General features: G+C 48.4%; 1 protein-coding gene across 1 annotated transcript; it reads right to left on the bottom strand.

Moving 5' to 3' along the window:
* Nucleotides 1–11,727: 11,727 nt before the first annotated feature.
* ARL4C (ARF like GTPase 4C) lies at nt 11,728–15,807 on the bottom strand. Its single transcript, XM_003936739.4, has one exon. The coding sequence runs from the start codon at nt 15,302–15,304 to the stop codon at nt 14,726–14,728; it is 579 nt and encodes a 192-aa protein (XP_003936788.1). The 5' UTR covers nt 15,305–15,807; the 3' UTR covers nt 11,728–14,725.
* Between the last annotated feature and the right edge of the window lie 4,634 nt (nt 15,808–20,441).

Below are 20,441 nucleotides of genomic sequence, written 5' to 3'. Positions count from 1 at the left end.
TTTTTTATTTAGCATACTGTTTGCTAGGTTGATCTGTGCTGCAGTGTGTGAGTACTTCATTCCTTTTTATGGCTGAATAATATTCTGCTGTACAGATATACTGCATTTTGTGTATCCCCTCATTAGTTGATGGACATTTGGGTGTTTCCACATTGGGGCTATTATGAATGATGTTCTATGAACACACATGTATGAGTTTTTCTGTAAACACATACTTTCAACTCTCTTGGGTGGAGACCTAGTTGAGGAGTTGATGGGTCCGTTGGGAATTCTGTTTAATTTTTTGAGGAATAGTCAAATTGTTTCCACAGATGCTGCCCCATTAAACATCTCATCAGTAATGTATGAGGGCTACCAGTGGTTGTTTTCCTGGTTTTTGTTTTTCTATTTTAAAATTGTGGCCATCCTCAGGGGTGTAAAATGGTGTTCATTGTGGTTTTATTTATAATCCAGAAATGACTAATGATGCTGAGCATTTTTTCGTGTGTTTATTGGCCATTTGTATATATTCTTTGGAGACATGTCTTTTGAAATCTTTCCCATTTTAAATTAAGTTGTCTTTGTTGCTGAAGGTAGTATTTTTTGTGTCATAATTAGTTAAATTAGCTAAATAGAAATGATTTTTACTCATATCACTACCTTTAGCAAAGACATTTTCACCTGGCAAAATATATAAGAGACAACCTAATGGCTGTCTTATATGCTGGGTTTCTGTTGCCACATCTTTAAACGTTTTCTTGAGGTGAACAGTAACCTTACTGAGTTGAACAGGGAGAAATTCACAATGAGGATTCACTTGACTTGCTCACAAAATGATGTTATAGGCCAGGTGCAGTGGCTCACATCTGTAATCCCAGCACTTTGGGAGTCTGAGGCAGGCAGATTACCTGAAGTCAGGAGTTCGAGACCAGCCTGACCAACATAAAGAAACCCTGTCTCTGCTAAAAATACAAAATTAGCTGGGTATGGTGGCACATGCCTGTAATCCCAGTTACTCAGGAGGCTGAGACAGGAGAATTGCCTGAACCTGGGAGGCAGATGTTTCAGTGAGCAGAGATCGCGCCATTATACTCCAGCCTGGGCAAAAAGAGTAAAACCTTGTCCAACCCCCCCGCCAAAAGATGTTACATTCACTAACATTACTAACAAGAGAAGTGATCTCCATGTCTTAGTTTTAGCATTTCCATATAAAATAGTAGAATCTTATTTGCACATATCTTTTGAGCAAATTTTCCTCTCTTGTTTCCAATCTTGTTGAAGAATTAACATCCCACCAAGGTTTAGGGGGCTGTCACAAATGTCACATACACAGTTCCTTCAGGAGCATCTGTGTCTCGTGATAGGTTATTCTTAGTACTTGCAACTCTATGAGGCAGATCCTATGCACCGTTTAAATATAGGGAAACAGGCTGAGAGAGTGTGCGATAATTTGCTCAAGGTCACACAGCTAATAAGTGACAGGAATGGAATGAAAATATTGTTCATTTATTTAGCATCTTCTACAGAGGTGGACTCAGAAGTTAAGAAAATGACCCTGGGTCACACAAAAGTTATCAACTTGAGCTACAGTTTGAATGTACACAGGCCTGATTCCAAAACTGCCACCTGCTCTGAGGTTACACCGTCTCTCCTGGCATTTTTGTTAATTCATACCATATTTCTCATTTGAAGTAAAAATCCATCTAAGCATGGTGACACGTGTATCTCTGCGTTGTCTCCTTGCTGTGGGATTTGACTTACCTCACTCCTGGGATAGCAGGCTTGTTTTTCTGCAATCAGATATTTATGCCAATATGTTATATGTCAAGAGAGCTTTTTTCCTTTCTTTCTTCTTCTTTTTTTTTTTTTTTTCAAAAGGAGTCTCCTTCTGTCGCCCAGGCTGGAGTGCAATGCGTGATCTCGGCTCACTGCAACCTCGCCTCCCAGGTTCAAGTGATTCTCCTGCCTTAGCCTCCTGGAGAGCCGGGATTACAGGCAGGCACCACCAAGCCCAGCTAATTTTTGTATTTTTATTAGAGACAGGATTTTGCCATGTTGGCCAGGCTGGTCTTAAACTCTTGACCTCAGGTGATCCACCCGCCTCGGCCTCCCAAAGTGCTGGGATTATAGACGTGAGCCACCACACCTGGCCAATATAGCATTTTAGTATGGATTTTTACCCTGAAACTCAGCTATAAAACATTACGTAATATCAACAAGATGAAAGCACCCTGTGAATGTAGGAGGCTGAATGGAAAGCCGGGGCAGGACCAGACGTAACAAGTGAACAGGCAGCTGTCCCCAGTGCATTCTGTGACGACTTCCCCATAGTTTGTGGATTCCCGGTACCTCGAAGCTAATTAAACTTTGAGATTCAGATACATGAGGTCTCAATTTACAGAAACTGTGAGTTACGGTTGAATGGCATCCTCTGTAAAAGATTGAAGTCTCAACCCCTCATACAGTGAATGAGAACTTATTTCGAAAAAGGGTCTTTGGGGATGATCAAATTTTGACAGGGTCACTAGGTGAGCCCTGTGCCAACATGATCATGTCCTCACAGAAAGGTGAAATTTGGACACTGAGACATGCACACAGGGAGAATGTCACGTGAGGGTTGGGGTGACGCTGCCACAAACAGGAAAACCAAAGATTGCCAGCAAACCCCCAGCACCTGGGGGAGAGGCCTGGAACACACACTCCGGTGGCCGCAGAAGGAACCAACCTTGCTGACACCTCTGTCTCAAGCTTTCAGCCTTCACAACTGGGAGACAACACAGTTCTGCTGCCAAAGCCCCTTTGTGGCACGTTGCCGTGGCAACCCTGGGACACTAACACATGAACTCACAAACCGAAACATCAGCGGGGTTAATTTGCAGTTGGAGTTGTCACTGCCAAGGGGGCTTTTATTTGTGTCTGCTGTCTAGGCCTTCCACCCCACGTAGGAAACCAGGGCAGACACGGGTGGCCATACTGGCTGCTGAAAGTGCGAGGTCCCTGCCACCAGCGTCCCTTGGGGTCTCCTATTTTCCATGCTTTCTCGGCTGGCCTGGGCCCTGTGGGTAGACACCATCTTCACGTCAATCCATCGGCTGCTCTGTCCAGATCTAACTCTGGCCAGGACAGTAGTCTGTCTCTTTAAGTTTCCGTTTTATATGCTGATATTCATCCGCAACAAATCGACATTACAGTTTGACTCTTACAGGTGAGCCATATTTCACTGGGGAGGGTGTCTTCCCTTGCTTCCAGTTTTCTGATTATTTCTTCTGAAACCCAAGGGTATTCATCATCCAATAAATTAGCATTCCTAAGTATCAGGCCCCGTGCTAGGCTCCGGGGATTCAGAAATCAACACGTTGGATTAAGCTCTCTGCCTCCATGGTGTTTTCATTCTAGTAGGGTGTGGTAGGCAGAATAATGGTCCCCCAAATGCTCATGTCTTCATTGCTGAAACCTGTGAATATTACCCTACATGGCAAAAAGAACGCCGTGGATGTGAGTAAGCTGAGGACCTTGAGGCGGGGAGTTTGTCCTGGATTATTTGGATGGGCCCAATGTCTTCGTAAGGGTTCTTATAAGAGAAAGGCCAGAGTCAGAGAGAGGTTTGAAGGTGCTATGCGGCTGGCTTTGAAGATATTAGGTTGGTGCAAAAGTAATTGTGTTTGTTACCAGTAGCAACTGCAATTACTTTTGCACCAACCTAATAAAAGGGGAGCCATGAGTTAAAGAACGTGGGCAGCCTCTAGAAGCTGGAGAAGGTGAGGCACAGGCTCTCCCCTGGAGCTGCAGAAGGATCGACCCCTGCTGACACGTGGATTTGATGCCTTCGGATCCCTAGAACCGTAAGAGAATACATTTGTATTATTTGGGGCCACCAAGTTTGTGGCCATTTTTTACAGTAGCAATGGGAAACGAACGCATAGGAGAGGAAGACAATGAAGAACTCATTGAAGAAAGTGTATATTACGTCCGCGGAGTTATGTTCCCTGGAGAACAACGATGCAAAGAAGGGAGAGAGCGAGGGGTGGGAGTTACAATTTAAAACGAGGCTGGGGAAGGCCTGGCCCAGAGGGGATGCTGGAGCAAAGACGCGAAGGAAAGGAAGGATGGAGCCAGGCAGTCCCCTGGGGGACAAGCGTCCTAGGAAGAGGGGACTGCCAGGGCGAAGATCTCCTGCATGGCTCCGCGACCTCCGTGCTACCAACATTCCAGGCCAGATCATTATCTGGGGGGCTGTGCTGGGCATTGTAAGATGTCGAGGTGGCCTCGACCCACCTGATGCCTGTAGGCCCCTCCCATTAGTTGTGACGCCCAATCACATCTCAGCACGTTGCCGTTGCACCTGGAGTTCAAAATCACCCGTGATTGACAGCAGCTGCTTTAGAAGGACCAGAGAAACATGGCTTAGGCATGAAATCTTCTGGGGTTCTGGCAGGATACAAAGCCAAGCTCTGGCACCTCCCGAGGAACGAATGAATGTTCTGATGCTCGCATTCAGGGAATAGCAGCGTCAGCCTCACTGGGAACTTACTAGAAAAGCAGAATCCCATGACACACCCCAGCCCCACCAAATCAGAATGTATGCTGCAACAGAATCCCCAGGTAGGCAGTAAGTAGGCACATCAGATTTCGAAGGCGCTGGTTCAGGGATCTCTGTGCCGTCCTTCTCAGCGGCAATCGTGGTGGATGCTCCATCAATCAGGAGTCAGATATCCTGGGGTACCCACCTGAGTTTCCAGCTCAGGGCTGTGTAGAGCTGCCTCAGGGCAGGTGCACAGGCTTTGAGGTCAGACTGCCTAGGTTCAAATCCTCATTCTTTGTAGTAGCACCGTGACCATGGCAAGTCACCCAGCACCTCTCAGCCTGTTTCTGTATCTCTGTAATGAGGCTAACGATACAACTAATCTCTACTCCGTGATGTTTATTGTCAGGGGTAAGTAGGACAGCCCATCTAACATGTTTGGCTCACTGCTTGGCACTCCAAAAGTGGCCAACCTTTGTTTTTAAGATTATCTGTCTGTCGGTCTGTCTGTCTATCCAAAGGAGGCAGCTGGTGCAGGCAGGAAGTACATGCCTCCCTCGTAGTGCTTCAGAGACGATTAAATGAGATGACTGTCAAGTGCCCAATTCAGCGTCTAGTATAAAACAAACACTTCATGAATGGCAGTAATTAATATTATCAGAATATTTCTTTTGAGAAAATGAGCAGTGGTAAAGGGCTTAACAATGGATGACGTTCTCAGCTGCTCACTCCGAATTACACTCTTATGGCCAGAACATCCTTGGCTCCTTGGCAGTAATTGTCAAACCAGGATGGGAGCAGTCAGTCCTTCCACTCCCTGAGCTTGGGCCAAGCAAGGCAGGTTTCCATCTGCTTGTGACCTGCTAGCACACACAGAGATGTTGGAGAGGTTTGTCTCACATGGCAGCTCTTGTAGGAGCTCTTATTGTTTTTGCAACATCAGAATTGGTGATGGTGTCTGAAGGATAGCTGAAATCCCAAGCCTTGAGTTGAGGTTGTCCTGGGGCTGGTTATTTCAACAGTTCAATGATATTTTCTAACACCCAGATTCCTTTCATATTTCCTTTCTGCCATCCTTAGTGTGTGGGTTGGCTTTCCTCATGGTATCAGGATGGCTGCAGTCACTCCAGGCATCACATCTTCATTGAAATTCAGAGGTAGCAAAGGAGAGCCCTATGGTCTCTATGTCTCATTTTACAACATAATTTTTTTCCCTAAAGCCCATCCACTCTCTCCTCTACAAAAAGCCTTTCCCTTCATCCTCATTGGTTTGAATTGTGACATGGCCTATCCTAAGCAAACTGCAGGCAACAGGAATGGTTGATTTTATGGTTGATACTAATTTCTCTTAAAGCTGGGGATAGGGTAGTCTTTTCTGAATACATAACCATGAGATAGAAGGTGCTAACCAAGCAAAACCAGGGTTCTGCCAGCAAGATGATAAGATATTGATCTGTAGAGCTTACCTGCAGTATCACCTTCTGAGGCCTTCGCCCCAAATCAGACCTCTTAATCTCTGATTCCAGCATCCAATTATCCATACTACCAGACGCAGGAAAAACAGAATTAAGACAAGGCCTGGATTTCAGGGGGAAGTGGCCACTCTCAATACCTCTGCAGGAAATTTGTCACTCTATGACAGCAACCAGATTGCAGGCAGACCACACATCTCCTCTTAGGTTGATGGGGCCCTGGTTTAGAACCCTGAGCTGGGCCCACACCAGGATTCCCATCCATCCCAGGATTTCTAATCAGTTAAGGCATCTCTTAGGAAGAACTCCATGGAGGGGACTAGTGGGCTGAGATACCCAAGAAAGGCTCCAGGAGAGAAAGCCAGTTCAGATTAAAAGGGGGATTCTGGGACGGCATAGCATGAGATACTCAGATAATCCCGGGGTTCTTTGAATCCTGTGTTTCTTATGTGCAAGAGCAGACACAGAGGAGTCAGGCTCCCAAAATATCTGCTGAACATTGAGAAGGGGGTGGAGCCAGGTGGGGTCACCAATGTTTGGGGTCAGCACTTTGGGCCATCATGCTGATCACGATGATCAGCCCCTCGAAAACCTGCAACACTGGCATTGCCTCCAGGAGTCAGGGCAGGACAGGAAGTGGAGAAGGATGAGGACATGTAGATAATGAATCTCTCTTCCTGCCCCAGGAAATCTCAGAAGGAGACGGAGGATTTTGAGGGAGGCAGAATTATCCACATTGCAGGTATCAGGACGACAGAGTAATATGATTTGGGGACACACCTTGCTTCCAGTTCTACTCCAAGGATGGTGTAACTTGCAATGGTGTATTTGGTTATATTTGTGACTTTCTCTTTGGTAAAGTGATGGATGCTTTGCACTGGAGTCAAGCACCTCACTTATCATTCAGACCTTACTCACCTACTAGAACATCAGCCCTCAGAGGACAAGCATGCTTTGCCTATATTACAGTCTCCCCAATATTGTGGGCATCACGATTGGTTGTGCATATTGTTTGTGGAAGCCTTTTTTACACAATGAACACAGCGTCCCAGCACACTTCAAATTACATAGCCAGGCGTCCCCAAACTTTTTACACAGGGGGCCAGTTCACTGTCCCTCAGACCATTAGAGGGCCGCCACATACTGTGCTCCTCTCACTGACCACCAATGAAAGAGGTGCCCCTTCCTGAAGTTCGGCAGGGGACAGGATAAATGGCCTCAGGGGGCCACATGCGGCCCGCGGGCCGTAGTTCGGGGATGCCTGTACATAGCAATGTGAAGTTTCATTCATGTAATAATGGATTCAAACACATAATTATGAAATAAATTGTTGCAATTATCATTACTTGCCATGATCCTTCTAAATGTTCCAACTGTAGTGTTTTTAGCTGTTCGGAGGCATGGGCAGTTGAAATTAACTGCACAGTTAGCATTTAAGGAAATGGAAACACCCAGGAGTAGCCATTAGAAGAATGAGAATTCTGCAAACCACAGAAAGAGGGGGTTGTTCTCCCCCACAGTCAGCTACTGGAAACTTCCACTAAAGGTTTTATGCCCAGAATCTCTCAAGGAGGGATGTTTTCCCTCAGGAAGTCTCCTTTGGTTTACTCTCCATGAGCTGGAAGTCTGCTTATCAGTGAAAATGAAAAGGGAGCACCAGGGCTGTTTGGCCTGTCTGTGAAAAACAGACCAGCAGAATTCCCCTACAAGTGGGAGTGGGCATCCTGCCATCAGCGGGGAGAAGGGGTCACAGCCGAAGCATCAGACGCATCGCTGCTGTGTGTGTGTCTTGCTTTGTGGCTTGCACAGTGCTTTTCCATCTAGTGTTTCATTTTACGTTTCAAGCAATCCTGAGAAGTAGGCAGGACAGGGATTCTCAGCCTCAGCCTGTGCTTGAGGGGTCTGCCGCTGAGAGGGGTTAGCTAGATGGCTCATTCGAGGTCACATCCCCAAATGCAGACCCAGTGACGCCCGACACTCCTCCCTGTCCAACCTGTGTGGGGTAGGCATTGTTCCCGACACAAACACTCCTGAAACGAAAACTGAAAACAAAATTATTCAGGGACAGAATCTGAAACAAGAGGGACTGTCTTCTAGACACTGGGATGTGCTCTCTAAGGAGAGAAGGCGAGGTGCTGTGCAGAGACGCTGGCAGAGCCCTGGCGGTGGGAGAGTGGGGGTAAAGGAGGTCACCCTTTCTGCCATCAGCATGAGGGCGGTGATGAAGGCTGGCACCACAAACCTTCCATCCTTGTCTTCCTAGATACAGAGACCCAGTTTTGGTTTTTATTTTTTGAGACAGAGTCTCGCTCTGTTGCCCAGGCTGGAGTACAATGGCACGATCTCAGCTCACTGCAACCTCTGTCTCCAGGGTTCAAGCGATTCTCCTGCCTCAGCCTCCTGAGTAGCTGGGATTACAGGCACGTGCCACCATGCCTTGCTAATTTTTGTATTTTTAATAGAGAAGGGGTTTCACCATGTTGGCCAGGCTGGTCTCAAACTCCTGACCTCTGGTGATTCACCTGCTTCGGCCTCCCAAAGTGTTGAGATTACAGGCGTGAGCCACCAAACCTGGCCCAAAGCCCCAGATTTTTTAAACTGCAGAACCTTCCCGATCCAAGAGCAACAGATTAGTGGCGCCTCCAAGAGCCCAGCCCTTGGGTTGAAGGGATCTGGGGCTTAAAATAATTCTACCCTTGCAGAAGATTAGCTAATCAATCTCCTCTTAACCTTGGTTTCCTCATCTGTAAGTGCAAATAAAATTAGTTGATTTCTTGGGGCTTTGGGAGAAAAAATTATCAAGCATGTGAAGCACTTAGCATGGTGCCTAGCATATACCAAGCCCTCCAGAAAGGCTGCGATGTCTATTACCATGATCATCCAGGACTAACAGGGACTATAAACCAGGCTGTGCTTAATGTTACTAGCTAGAGTAATTTTAATTAACAAATGCAAATGAGATGCTTGTCCTCTAAAAGGCATGCTAGAAAAACAACTTTAAAAATCGCTTGTTTAGGTTACTTCTTTCATGCCGTGCTGTACGTAGAATGCAGTCAGTTACATTCTTCATCAGGAGCAGTTCATGCCCAGATTTGCATGTAAGGTGGTACCATTGAAAGAAAGCCACAGCATCTTCGGAAAACTTAGGTGGAGTAAGTAACACAGACCTTTCATTCTCACTTCTAATCTCGGGGGAGAAACGGCAGGCTACTTTCTCAGAAACCCTCACATTGCAAGTTCCTTTCTGAAACTGACGCAGCCCCACGCTGAAGTTCAGAACTGGTGCAAAACAAATGTATAAAATGCTCCAACGTCTTGTGCAAGTTCTATTTTAAACCCGTTTCAGCTGAGCCAGGGAGAGCCAGAAGGAGAGGGCTGTTTTAAGGATAAGGGAACATGTACCAGACAGCCGAATGAGGAGAGGAGAGAAATGCCCGCGTAACGACTGAGATGGCGGATTCCTTCCTGGCAGGCAAATGCCAGCCTGTGGGCATCAGACCTACGTCAGGACGCAAAGCAGAGGAGAGGTTATTCATCTGGGCAGCCAGAGAGCTGCTAAATCAAGGCCTGGCAAGTTCTGCATGTGTTCTCTTCTTACTTTTTTCAAGTCAAACCTTTTATCTTCACATCAGCTGTATGCACAGTTTTGTCCTTTGCTACCACGACTATGACATCGAAACAGTCTGTAACGCTGGTCACAGGATTGTTCCAAGAGCCCAATCTCTGGAGACAAGCATAAAGGCACAACACAGTAGGGCCAGGCATCCCTGGTCTACCAAAAATACTTAGAAATGAGGAATCAAAACCGTGAAGAAAAAGTTCAGACTGGGGAGAATAGGCCGGTGGTTTAGGATTAACATCTACCTCCTTAGTTACTAGTGGTCAGAGTGATGGGGCCATTTGGAGTCAGTTTTCTAGAAAACGTAGAATGATTGATGTTGTCTAAGTATCAGATGTCACTTGGCTCCCCAAGAATGTATTTGTTGAATCAAGGTTAAATTAACGCTGCCCCATAAAGCAAGGGTTTTGGTCTTTGTTTCTTTTGATTCTCAGTATTTTTTACTCCTGTGGAGCCAGTAGTTCCTATGTGGTTTTTCAGCTGTTTTTTTAGGTTTCAGAAACAGCATCTGTGCCCTTTTGATGTAATCTAGGTCCCAATAATTAGTTCCTGTAGCAATGTGAATGATTAAAGTCAAGCCATGCTCATTTTTAAAGAAAAACCTCTAAACCCACAAATGTGTTCACCAATGTGTAAGTTTCAACATGCTTGATTGGAGCAATGATTCATCTCACAATACTGATCTGGAAGAAGAATAATATTTTGTCTATTTTCATTTAAATATTTAACAGGAGATAGTAATTTTATTTAATGCCTATTTTAAAGTTTATGACTAAAACTAATTGACAGAAATTAAGTCATTCAGCCAATGTTTACTGAGCAGCTACTATACGCTCAGTACTAGGCTAGACACCAGCAATTAAAGAAGATCTACTCCCGGCTTTGAGGGGATCACAGCCTAGTGATATGGGATGTATGAAAGTAATGGCTTCAAGAATCTGGCCGCCTGTTTGACACGTAATTCAGCTTGTCATACTTTGGAAGGAGAAGACCACGTGGGTTGATCAGAGGATCTCCAGATGCTTGTTTTCACGCCATTCTGGCTCCAGCCCAGAGTCAGCAGCCTAGGTTTTAGCGGGATGAGGATACCAAGAAGTGTGGCTAAAAGGGAGACTGTAAGGACCTGATTTAAAGGCCTGCAGGAGGGTTAGGTGATCAGACGTTCCACATCTTGTTGGCAGCCCATGGCACGTTGAAAGCTACTGAGCACTGGCTGTGTGCCAAGCACGGGCATGAGCGCTTCACCTGTGTTATCCTGCTTCATCCTCCCAACAACACTTTGAGGTACCATTATGATCCCATTTGACATATGAGGGAACTGAGGCTCAGAGGGAAAGGACTTGAGCAAAATCACAGGGCCCTAAGCACTTGAGTCAGAATTTGGAACTGGCTCTTTTGGGCTCCATGCTTAAGAGACCCCCACACCCCTTTCAGGTCTTAACCATCACTTAGTCACAAGTAAGTCTGTCGCTTCACAGCTGTCAGGTGCCTCCGGGCACTACCCATCGCACCCATCCAAGGTTCTATTGGTTCTGGCCCCATCACTTTTTTCTCTAGAAAGTGGACCTTTTCCCTGCAGAATCTCCAGAGTGTGAGGGTCTTACCACACCTGCTATTTAAGAGAACTCAAGCCTTGGACTCAAAAATGATAGACTCAGCCCAGGTACTGAGCAGAGAGACACAGCCAAGATACTCAGTAGCTTCCTAGCGTTCTTATATTAGTACATAGCTACTTCCAATTTTATATAATTACATTTTTGAAGTAATTGTCAATTCATGACCTTTTCAGTAAATGAGAGTGCTGAGGAAGGACTGGACATTGAGGCCATTTTCCTGAAGGATTTGGGAGGACTCAGTGCAGGGCACCCAGCTGAAGGACAGGCACACATGAATGCGTATCAAATGCATACAGACTCCTGCATGTTAGCGTTCAGATTCACCATTCACAGTAGAGCTAGGCCCTGGCACCAGAAAAGCAGACATGATTGATATAGGCCTAGAACTGATTAGAACTCAGACACCATCTTGTGATCCATCCCCCAACTCAGCAGAGGCCTAGAGAACCAATACCAGCAATGTGAAAAAAAAAAAAAAAAAAAAAAAAAAAAAAAATCCACAGAAAATCTCCCCAGTCATTTGATTGTATAAATAATTTATTTCTGTTCACAGCATCATATATGCATTATAAAAGGCAATGGAAACAAAAGGGGAGGGTGATCGAGACAGAATCACAGCAGTAGAAAGGAAAACAGAAACCAGGGCACACAGTCCCAACACCAGAACAGAGAATTTGGGAAGAAAATTGTTCTGAAACAAAACTGGCCTCCCTGTGTCTATCGGAAAACATTTCCAAAGCTCACATAGGGAGGCCAACTTCCTCTATGGGAAAACCATTCACTCGCCAAAAGCCAGAAAGCATAATGTCACCCATTGATATACTGGCGGGGGGGAGGGGGGGTTCCCATCCCCCCTCCCCGCCCCCAGTGAGCACACCAAGGTGATCGGATCTGTGCTTCCTCTGTTGGGTCAGAGATTAAATGGGCTATAATTAGGTCAAACATTACAGAAATCAACTGAGACTCATAACTAGTAGTTGATACACCACAGGGCTTTACTTTACTGCACAATGACTAACAGTTGATTGCACCCTTAAGCATTGATTATGCAAAAAACAAAATCATCTCGCATCAGTTTTAAAGCATGACAGGATTTGAACAGTGATCTTGAACCTAATATTGTTAGCACGAGAAGGTTACAGTATTTGGCATCTGCAATGTCACAAAATAAATATATTATTCTCTCAATAGTGTGGAACTACCAAAATGTCAAAGTGCTTAAGAAATTGTCGCATGTGAAGAAAATAAAGAAAGATGGATTTTTTTTTAATAATTCTATACAGAATCTTCAGATGATGGGACCAGCCCATTTAGAAATCAGTGAATATGCTGTCGATATGTAAACTGAAATCTTGCAGGCTTTTCAACATTGCTTAGCTAGACTTTCTCTACGGAGTTTCTACAAAAAGACCAGCATTGGAGGGGTACCAAATACACCGACAAAAGAGAAAAAGCAGATGGGCTGCTAGGTGTCTGCTTTAAAAAATTTCATGTAAGAATTGGGTTTCAAGCAGGAAGCCAAAACTTCTGCCCCTGGTTCTTAAATGAGCATTCGGTGTGTAATGAACAATAGGTATGGACTCATAATTTGACTAACCCACATGCTCCATCAAGCATGATCATATCCAATTTCTACAGGCCTCCTTCGTAAAGAAATGTGTGACAATGGGGGGAAAGTCATAATTCTACCTGAAAACATGGATTCTAAGAGGAAATAAAACATCAAACAGTATGTTTTAGGTTTCCCTTTTGATACTGTGTTTCAGGGTAAATGACAGCTTCTGCAAACCAAGACACAGTCCTGATTATAAAGGATTTTTAAAATTACGTTATTAAAAATATGTATTTATTCTTCTTTCACTTTATCTATTTTCCAAAGCCTCTTTCAAGTAAACTGTGAAGTGCCTGAGTACCAGTGACCATGACGTCACGCTTTCTTTTATCTCAAGCACTCATTGTTGTTTGCATTTGCCCAAAGTGCTGGCTGGCTCCATAGGCCAGTTCCCACAAGAATGAATTCGGAGAGACTTCATCCTTGTGTTTTTCCTTCTCTTTTAATTCCATGCAACGAGGTCAGCTTTTGCAACAAGGTGGGGTTTTATTTTTTTGGTGCATGACATCAAATACTCTAACGAGACATTTTTAATGAAATACTTAAACCAGATAGGCCACAATGAACCAAATTAGAAATCTGAACATGTCGTCACTTGCAGCGTAAAGGAATATAAAAGGGCAGAGCAAAGTCTTTTTTCCTAAGGTGAATATTTCTAAGGTAAGTATTCATTTGTAAAAGTTTTTTTTTTTTTTTAAAGCATGTCTGAAAACCCATCATCACGCGGTTAGTATTACAAGAGACATCCCTTGTTTAAAAAAAAAAAAAAAAAAAAAACCATCTTGCAATTCAGCACACATCTGCAGCTGGTGTGCTCATCCAAACCAATCAGTAGGCTAAGAGAATTTAAAATTCCAAGCATATGGGTCTAGATATTAATGCCGATTACACAGTACAGAGGGAGGTCCCTATATTCACACACACACACACACACACACACACACACACACCCCATCCAGCATTTACACCAAAAGCCTTACCCTTTAAACACCTTTAACTATCCTGCAAACAGTAAATGCATCATTGGCCACCACCTCCAATAGTTTGTCTTTTTTTTCTTCTTCTTCTTTTTGATTGGTCTCTTTGTGTGATAATGACCTACACATGGACAGGGTCCAAACCATCTGGAAGATGTCTGATTCCAGGCTGAAAATCGGTTCTCAACAAAACTGGTCTTCTGTAGCCACCACAAAGCACCAGGAAGAGGGCATCTCCGCTGCCATCCCAGCCAGGCCAGCACAGCGCTCCGTGCCCGCTGCACGGTCCCAGGCAGTCCTCTGATGACCCAAACCACCCCCTCCTTTGGGCCCAGAGAGCAGGACAAATGAAATTTCAACAGGGGCCTGCCCTGTGACCGAAAATTACTCAGCTTCACAGCCCCCGAATGCAAGGAGAGGTGGTCCCCCTAGAGCCAACATGCCCCCTCTACGCGGGTACGCCCAGGGTTCTGGGAAATGCATACCTCAGGTAACTCAGGTGCAATCCCCCCGGGGGGGCGGGGCAGCCTGAACTTCTGGCCCTTCAGGAGTAGGAAGAAATCGCTTTTGTCTCTCCGCCTACAGAGCCTTACACCTGGGGCCAGGAGGGCGGACAGCAGGACCGGCACTTCCACACCCCACCGGGGCCCCCCCGACCCCGTCAGTAGCTCTGGCGTTCAGACAAAAGGTCCCCTGAGCTGGGGGTGGGGTGGGGGTGGGGGCAGGTCCAGAGCAGGCGGGTAATCAGCCTTCGCAGCTCCTTAAGTCACCAGTACTGCATTTGGGTGCAGAGATTCCGTTTTAAAAATTCTTAGCATCGCTTTGGTTCGCTGTCTTTGTTCGCGGGCGCGGGTTCTCGCTCATCCATCCATCCATCCATCCATTCATTCTTGACGCACTCGCTCGCTCCCCGGTCGCTCCGGGCGCATTACCGCTTCTTCTTCTGCTTGAGGGACTTCCTGCGTTTCAGGATCATCTCATAGAGCTTGTCCATGCCCTCGGTGAGGCCCTCGCCGATGATGGCGCACGCCGGCTGGACGTGGTAGGTGGTGGCCGGGATGAGCTCGTGCAGCGCCAGCTGCTTCTCGATCTCGGCCACCGGCAGCGACTTGGGCAGGTCCTGCTTGTTGGCGATGACCAGCAGCGGCGTGCCCTGGTTCTCGGCGAACTTGGTCACCTTGTGCAGCTCCGTCTTGGCCTCCTCCAGCCGGTCCACGTCCACGGAGTCCACCACGTAGATGATGCCGTCGGTGCAGCGGCTGTAGGACTTCCACAGCGGCCGCAGCTTCTCCTGGCCGCCCACGTCCCAGAAGTGGCAGCTGATGCCCTTGGCCGTGCCGTTGCTCAGCTTGATCTTCTCGGTGTTGAAGCCGATGGTGGGCACCGTGTTCACGAACTCGTTGAACTTGAGCCGGTAGAGCACCGTGGTCTTGCCGGCCGAGTCCAAGCCCAGCATGACGATGTGCAGGGACTGGAAGGCCGAGATGTTGGAGGAGATGTTGCCCATGGCTCCTGGCTGCGGCGCCGGCCACTGCGGCTGCGGCGGGAGGGCGCCGCCCCCCGAGCGGTCACGGGCCCGACGCGGCCGGGCGCACCTGGGCCCCGCCCGCCGCCGCCACCCGCGCCGGCCTGGGGCTCCGCGTCCCCCGGGCGCACCGCTCGGCGCGCTCAGACGCCGCGGCCCCCGCGCCCCGGCCGGCCGGGCTCGCGATCGGCGGGCATCGCGTCTCTGCGCGCGGCTTTGTCTCCCGCGAAGCCGCCTCCGATGCTCGGCGCCCTCCGCAGGCCGGGGCTCGCTCTGCGGCTTCCTCGGGCCGCGCCCCCGCGCTCCCGCCGCTGCCCGGGCTCTCCGCGCTTCCGGCTCCCGGCTCCCGGCGCTCGCCTCTGGCCTGGGCGGCGCCGCGGGGCCGCTCCTGCTCCCGCTCCCGCTCCCGGGGCGCGGGCTTCCCCGGGAGTCGCTGCCGGCGCGGCCGCCTCACAGTCCCCGCAGCCCCCGCAGTCTCCGCGCTGCCGCCGCCGCCGCCGCCAGCCTGCAGCGGCCGAAGGGCGCCCGGACCCGCCCCTGGAGCCCCGCCCCTCGCGCCCCGCCCCGCCCCGGGCCCCGCCCCGAGCCCCGCCCCTCCCGCCGCCGGGGGTCAGGCGCGGTCCTCCCCGCCCCGCCGGCCGTTTTCGCGCGCTTCGCTGCGTCCCCGCCGCCTCCGCGGCCCGTCCCTCCCTCCCTCCCGCGCCGCGCAGACACAATGGGCCCGGAGCCGGCGCTTCCTCCCCAGCGGCTGACGAGTTTGCAAAAATAGCTCGTGGCTCCCGGAACCCCCGCCCGGGCCGAGCCCGCGGCCTGCCCTGGGCCGCCGCTGTGGGCCGCGCAGCCCGCCCGGGGGAGTGGGTCCCGGGGTCCCAGCTCCGTGGGCGCGAGGCGGGCGGGGCGGCGCCCAGGGGGGGCTGGGGAGTGAGGGCGGCGGGGTCCGGGCCTCCAACCCCCGGGAGAAGGGACCGGACGAGGCCGGCCTCGGTGAGCCGCCAGCCCGCGCTCTGGACCCGGCGGGTCGCGTCCCACCGACCCACCTAGGCTCGCCTCCCGCCTGGGCTCCGGGGGGCTGCACCCGGCCTGTGCCCAGGGCACCTTGGCGGCTCAGCCTTTCTTGCCCGGTGGGGGCATCCTAGGCCGCGATGGGGGTTCGAACACCTGCCTGCCCTCAGTAACTCGGACAGCTCACCGTCCCCGACGCTCCCCTGGGCTGCCGCACTTCGTCCGCATCAACTCTGCTGACATCCCAGGGGAAGGGTTAGCATCTCGGGAGGGCACCCCTTGCCACCCGACTTTGGGAACTGAGAACCACCTGCCCGCAGGTGAACTACTCCTCAGAGATGGCAGCACCAGCCCCGGGGGCTGAAAAAAAATGTGTCCACAGCTTGGAGCTGGTGGCTCTGTGGGTCACAAACACTGATATCCCACGGGTTCCACCTCCTGTCATCCCAGTTCAGGAGTTTTCTTCTGGTTTGTAAACACGTAACAAATGCATATCTTCTCTGGGTGCGGAGAGAACAGTCTATTACCGCAAACACAGCGATCGGGGAGAGACGCTCCGCGGGAGGCAGCCGGCCGCAGCAGGGGCGGCCGCATCTTCCCAGATGTAGCTTATGAGACAGAAACGCTGGAAACGGGGTCAAGGGGGAAGAAAATGAAAACGTTAATCATTTATGAGTAAAAGCTAGAATTTTAGAAAAATACTTTATCCTCTTCAGTTCACAAGCCACAAAAAACCATAGGATATCATCGGTGCCAAAGGACAAGCCCGCCCCCCAACCGTTGGAATTCCCAAGACGGCAGCCAGGGCGGTCATCCACTCTCCTGAGTGGGTCCGGGGATGGAAACGGAGTGCCAGCCTGGAAAGGACCCTGCCGCTCCTTCCACCCAGCGCTGCCCGAGGACGGAACAAGGCCTGGGCACCCGTGACAGCTAAGGCGGAACCTAGAGGCCCACCGCCTGCTCCAGTACCCGCAAAACTGGGCACCCGGCTGCCCTCTTCCTCACACCGCACTCTACCCACATGCTGCTTCCTTCAATGAGGAATAAAGTGAGCCACCCGAAGGACAGAAATTCAACAGAAAATATTGGCTGCACTGTGTCGTTTTTTAAATAAAAATGAAAATGTATTCACTGACGTCGCTGAAAAATCCAGGATAAAGGTCTTCAGGCATAGCTAGATCCAGGAGCTCAAAAGGAGTCTTTAGAGCAGGTGTCTCTCCAGCCCTCCACTGTGTTCCTCTGTGCTGCTGCTTTTTCCTTCTGGCAGCCTGGCACTCACATCCTTGGTTTAGATCCTGGAAAGGAAAAGGTACATCTCTTTTCAAATAACTCCAACCAAAGCCTGGAGCACGCATCCCTTTGGCCTGCATGGCCCACCCTGGATCAAGGGTTACAGTCCAGGAGGAGGGAACACACCGATAGATGTGGCTCAGGGGCCGACATCAGGAAGGGTGCTTCTCCAGGAATCCAGGATCCGTCACCAAAAGAGCAACTCTAGTGACGCAACAAAAAACAATAGATGTTGGTGTAATTCATAATGATGCCATTTCAGTTATTGAGAACCCTGGAGGGACAGGATTTTGTGTTTTTGGAGTGATTTTCTTGGCTCTCTTTAATGCCTGCCCCATAGATAGCCACCTTCTTGTAAGACTGTTTCTTCTTTCTCTTTCTTCTCTGCCACAGACTGAGCACCAGCCCAAGATGAGCCTGTGGTTTACTAGCCTGGGACCTGGACATTTGGAAAGGGACAGATCGGACTGGAAGCCTCTCCATCTGGCTTCCACAAATTACCTTTGTGTTACTTCCTTTTTTCTTTTTCCCTGGTCAAGACTTGCTGTGATTTTAAGGTGGTAGTAGGGAGATGTTTTAGTAAAGTCTCCAGTGAATTTTTTTGGTGCTGTGCTAATTATGACCAAGAGCCTCAGTGGTTTTGACTGCAACCTCCACATTTTGCACGGCCATGATAGGTTTCAGCAATAAAGAGCTTTCTGCTGTCCAGTAGAAAAAAGCAGATTAATAGACATTAATAGAGCCTTCCAGAACAGAACCATTAAACAGCGACTCACCATAATTGAATAGCAACCGCTCTACCTGCTAATTTCGCTCACCAGGTGATAAGTTCATTTTACAGTTGATAATTTAACTTTTAACACATAAAAACGTCGTTTGGTGGAGTCAACTGGTAACTTTCCTTCAAATATGGATTTCTATTGCAAAACACTGGGATTATGACAAGGAAAGGAACGTTTACCACTTGGATCAGACATGCAAGGCCCACTTTGAGCCTATTTCTTCAGGGACATACATCATGGCTAAATTCCACTGAGTGGAAAATATGGGCTGCACTACGCCACTTACTTTGTTTTAATTAATCAGAGGGAGACATTTATTAAAGAATAGCATGCACTCGTGTTCTGTCTGAGATGAGTTCCTCTTCCAGCGACAGTGACATTTCAGGCCCTCTTCTTTCTATTCTTCATCAAGATGACTGCATCCAGAGAACTCAATTATTTCAAGCAAACAGAATGCAATAACTTGGCAGTAATTTTGAAATTGCATCCTAAAATATTCTCTTCCCCCCACACACACACACTTTAAGGGCTTGGAAATAAAATGTGCCACCAATTAAAATGATTTTTGAGTGAATCCGGTGACTAGAGCAATACATCATGGCATTATTATCTTTGCTTGAGTAAGGCTAGTAACATACAATGCAAAAGGGAGCATCCTATTCATTCTTGAACACAATGAGTAAATAAAGACCAGAACATGGGCACATGTGTTCGCACATACACATGTAAGCGTGGGATTATTTGCATGTCCTCACTGCAGCTCTGCTGTGGAACTCTGGGTTTGGGTTCACTGCTCTGGCGCTTGACTGTTGTAATACAGGAGTGCCCTCTGCTGAGCTTCTCGGATAATAGATGAAGAGGCTTCTAGAGAGGCACACTGGCCTAGTGCTTAGCAAATGTTTAGTCCCTAGTTACGGAATGAATGATGGGTAAGTGATCCCCTAACTTTGTTCTCTCTATGGCAATGCAGGAATAGAAACCTAATGGTTAAACTGAGAAAGTGCCAGGGTCCCATGGATGCTTTGCTTAGGGCTCAGAGCTCAGACTCGTTGATGCCAGCATGGTTCCTCTCTGTGAGACCTGTGGGTTATCTGCCAGGAGAGGGGAGCCAAGAGCTCGGCAGAGCAGCAAGTTGCTTTACCAGGGGAGCTGTTCAAAGAATCACAATTGATGGAAGAGGTCAGAAAACAGCATCCATGGAACCCAGCTGAGACTAGAGAAGGGAAGAAAACCGATGTTTGCATCGAATTTGCAGGCGGGCACAGGCAGCCGTAAATGGAGAATGGGCTGGGAGTCAAGAATGAAGAAGGCCAGTTGGCAGACAAGGTGACAAGCCCTGAAGCTCCCGAAGCCAGGTGGTCCAGGATTGAAGACTTCTGTCTGTCAGGAGAGGTTCCTTAAGGAAGAACCAAACCAATACTTGCAGAAGGCCCAGGGCTTCCTGGACCACCCAGTCACCATCACTACACAGTCACTCCCCAACACTAGGAGAAATGCCGGTTCAGGCTACTTAACAGTGGAAGCCACTAAGACACTGGTGCCAAGGGAGGCTTTGTGGATGGAACTGTAGATCTGGGGGGAGATAAATGAGAATCTGTGATGTTTGCAAGCTCTTGCTTCATTCAAGTGGTCCAAAGCCTGGAAATAAAAAAGATCCACTATTCTACTGGCCATTCAAGTTTATACTCTAGGAGAAAAAAATCAGGGTGTCTTATTTTAATTTTTGCTAAGCAACAGGGCTGAAACAATTCCAGTTTTTATTTTCCCAATGATCACCACTGCTAATGTTTTGTATGATTGTTATTGTTGTTGCTATTTTTTCCAAGAAAAAAAATTAAAAATCTAAAAGGCTTCCCCGCTTCGGATCTTCCTTAATAATTGTCAATCTCTATTATATGCCTGAGATAGACGTGAATCATTAGAAGCCATTATCTGGGCTGGGCGCTGTGACTTTCGCCTTTAATCCTAGCACTTTGGGAGGCCGAGGTGGGAGGGTCACCTGAGGCCAGGAGTTCAATACCAGCATGACCAACATGGTGAAACCC

This window comes from Saimiri boliviensis, chromosome 5, assembly GCF_048565385.1.
Source record: "Saimiri boliviensis isolate mSaiBol1 chromosome 5, mSaiBol1.pri, whole genome shotgun sequence".
Taxonomy (NCBI): Eukaryota; Metazoa; Chordata; class Mammalia; order Primates; family Cebidae; genus Saimiri; species Saimiri boliviensis.
The sequence above is the reverse complement of the archived record's forward strand: the minus strand, read 5'-3'. Positions and strand labels throughout refer to the sequence as shown.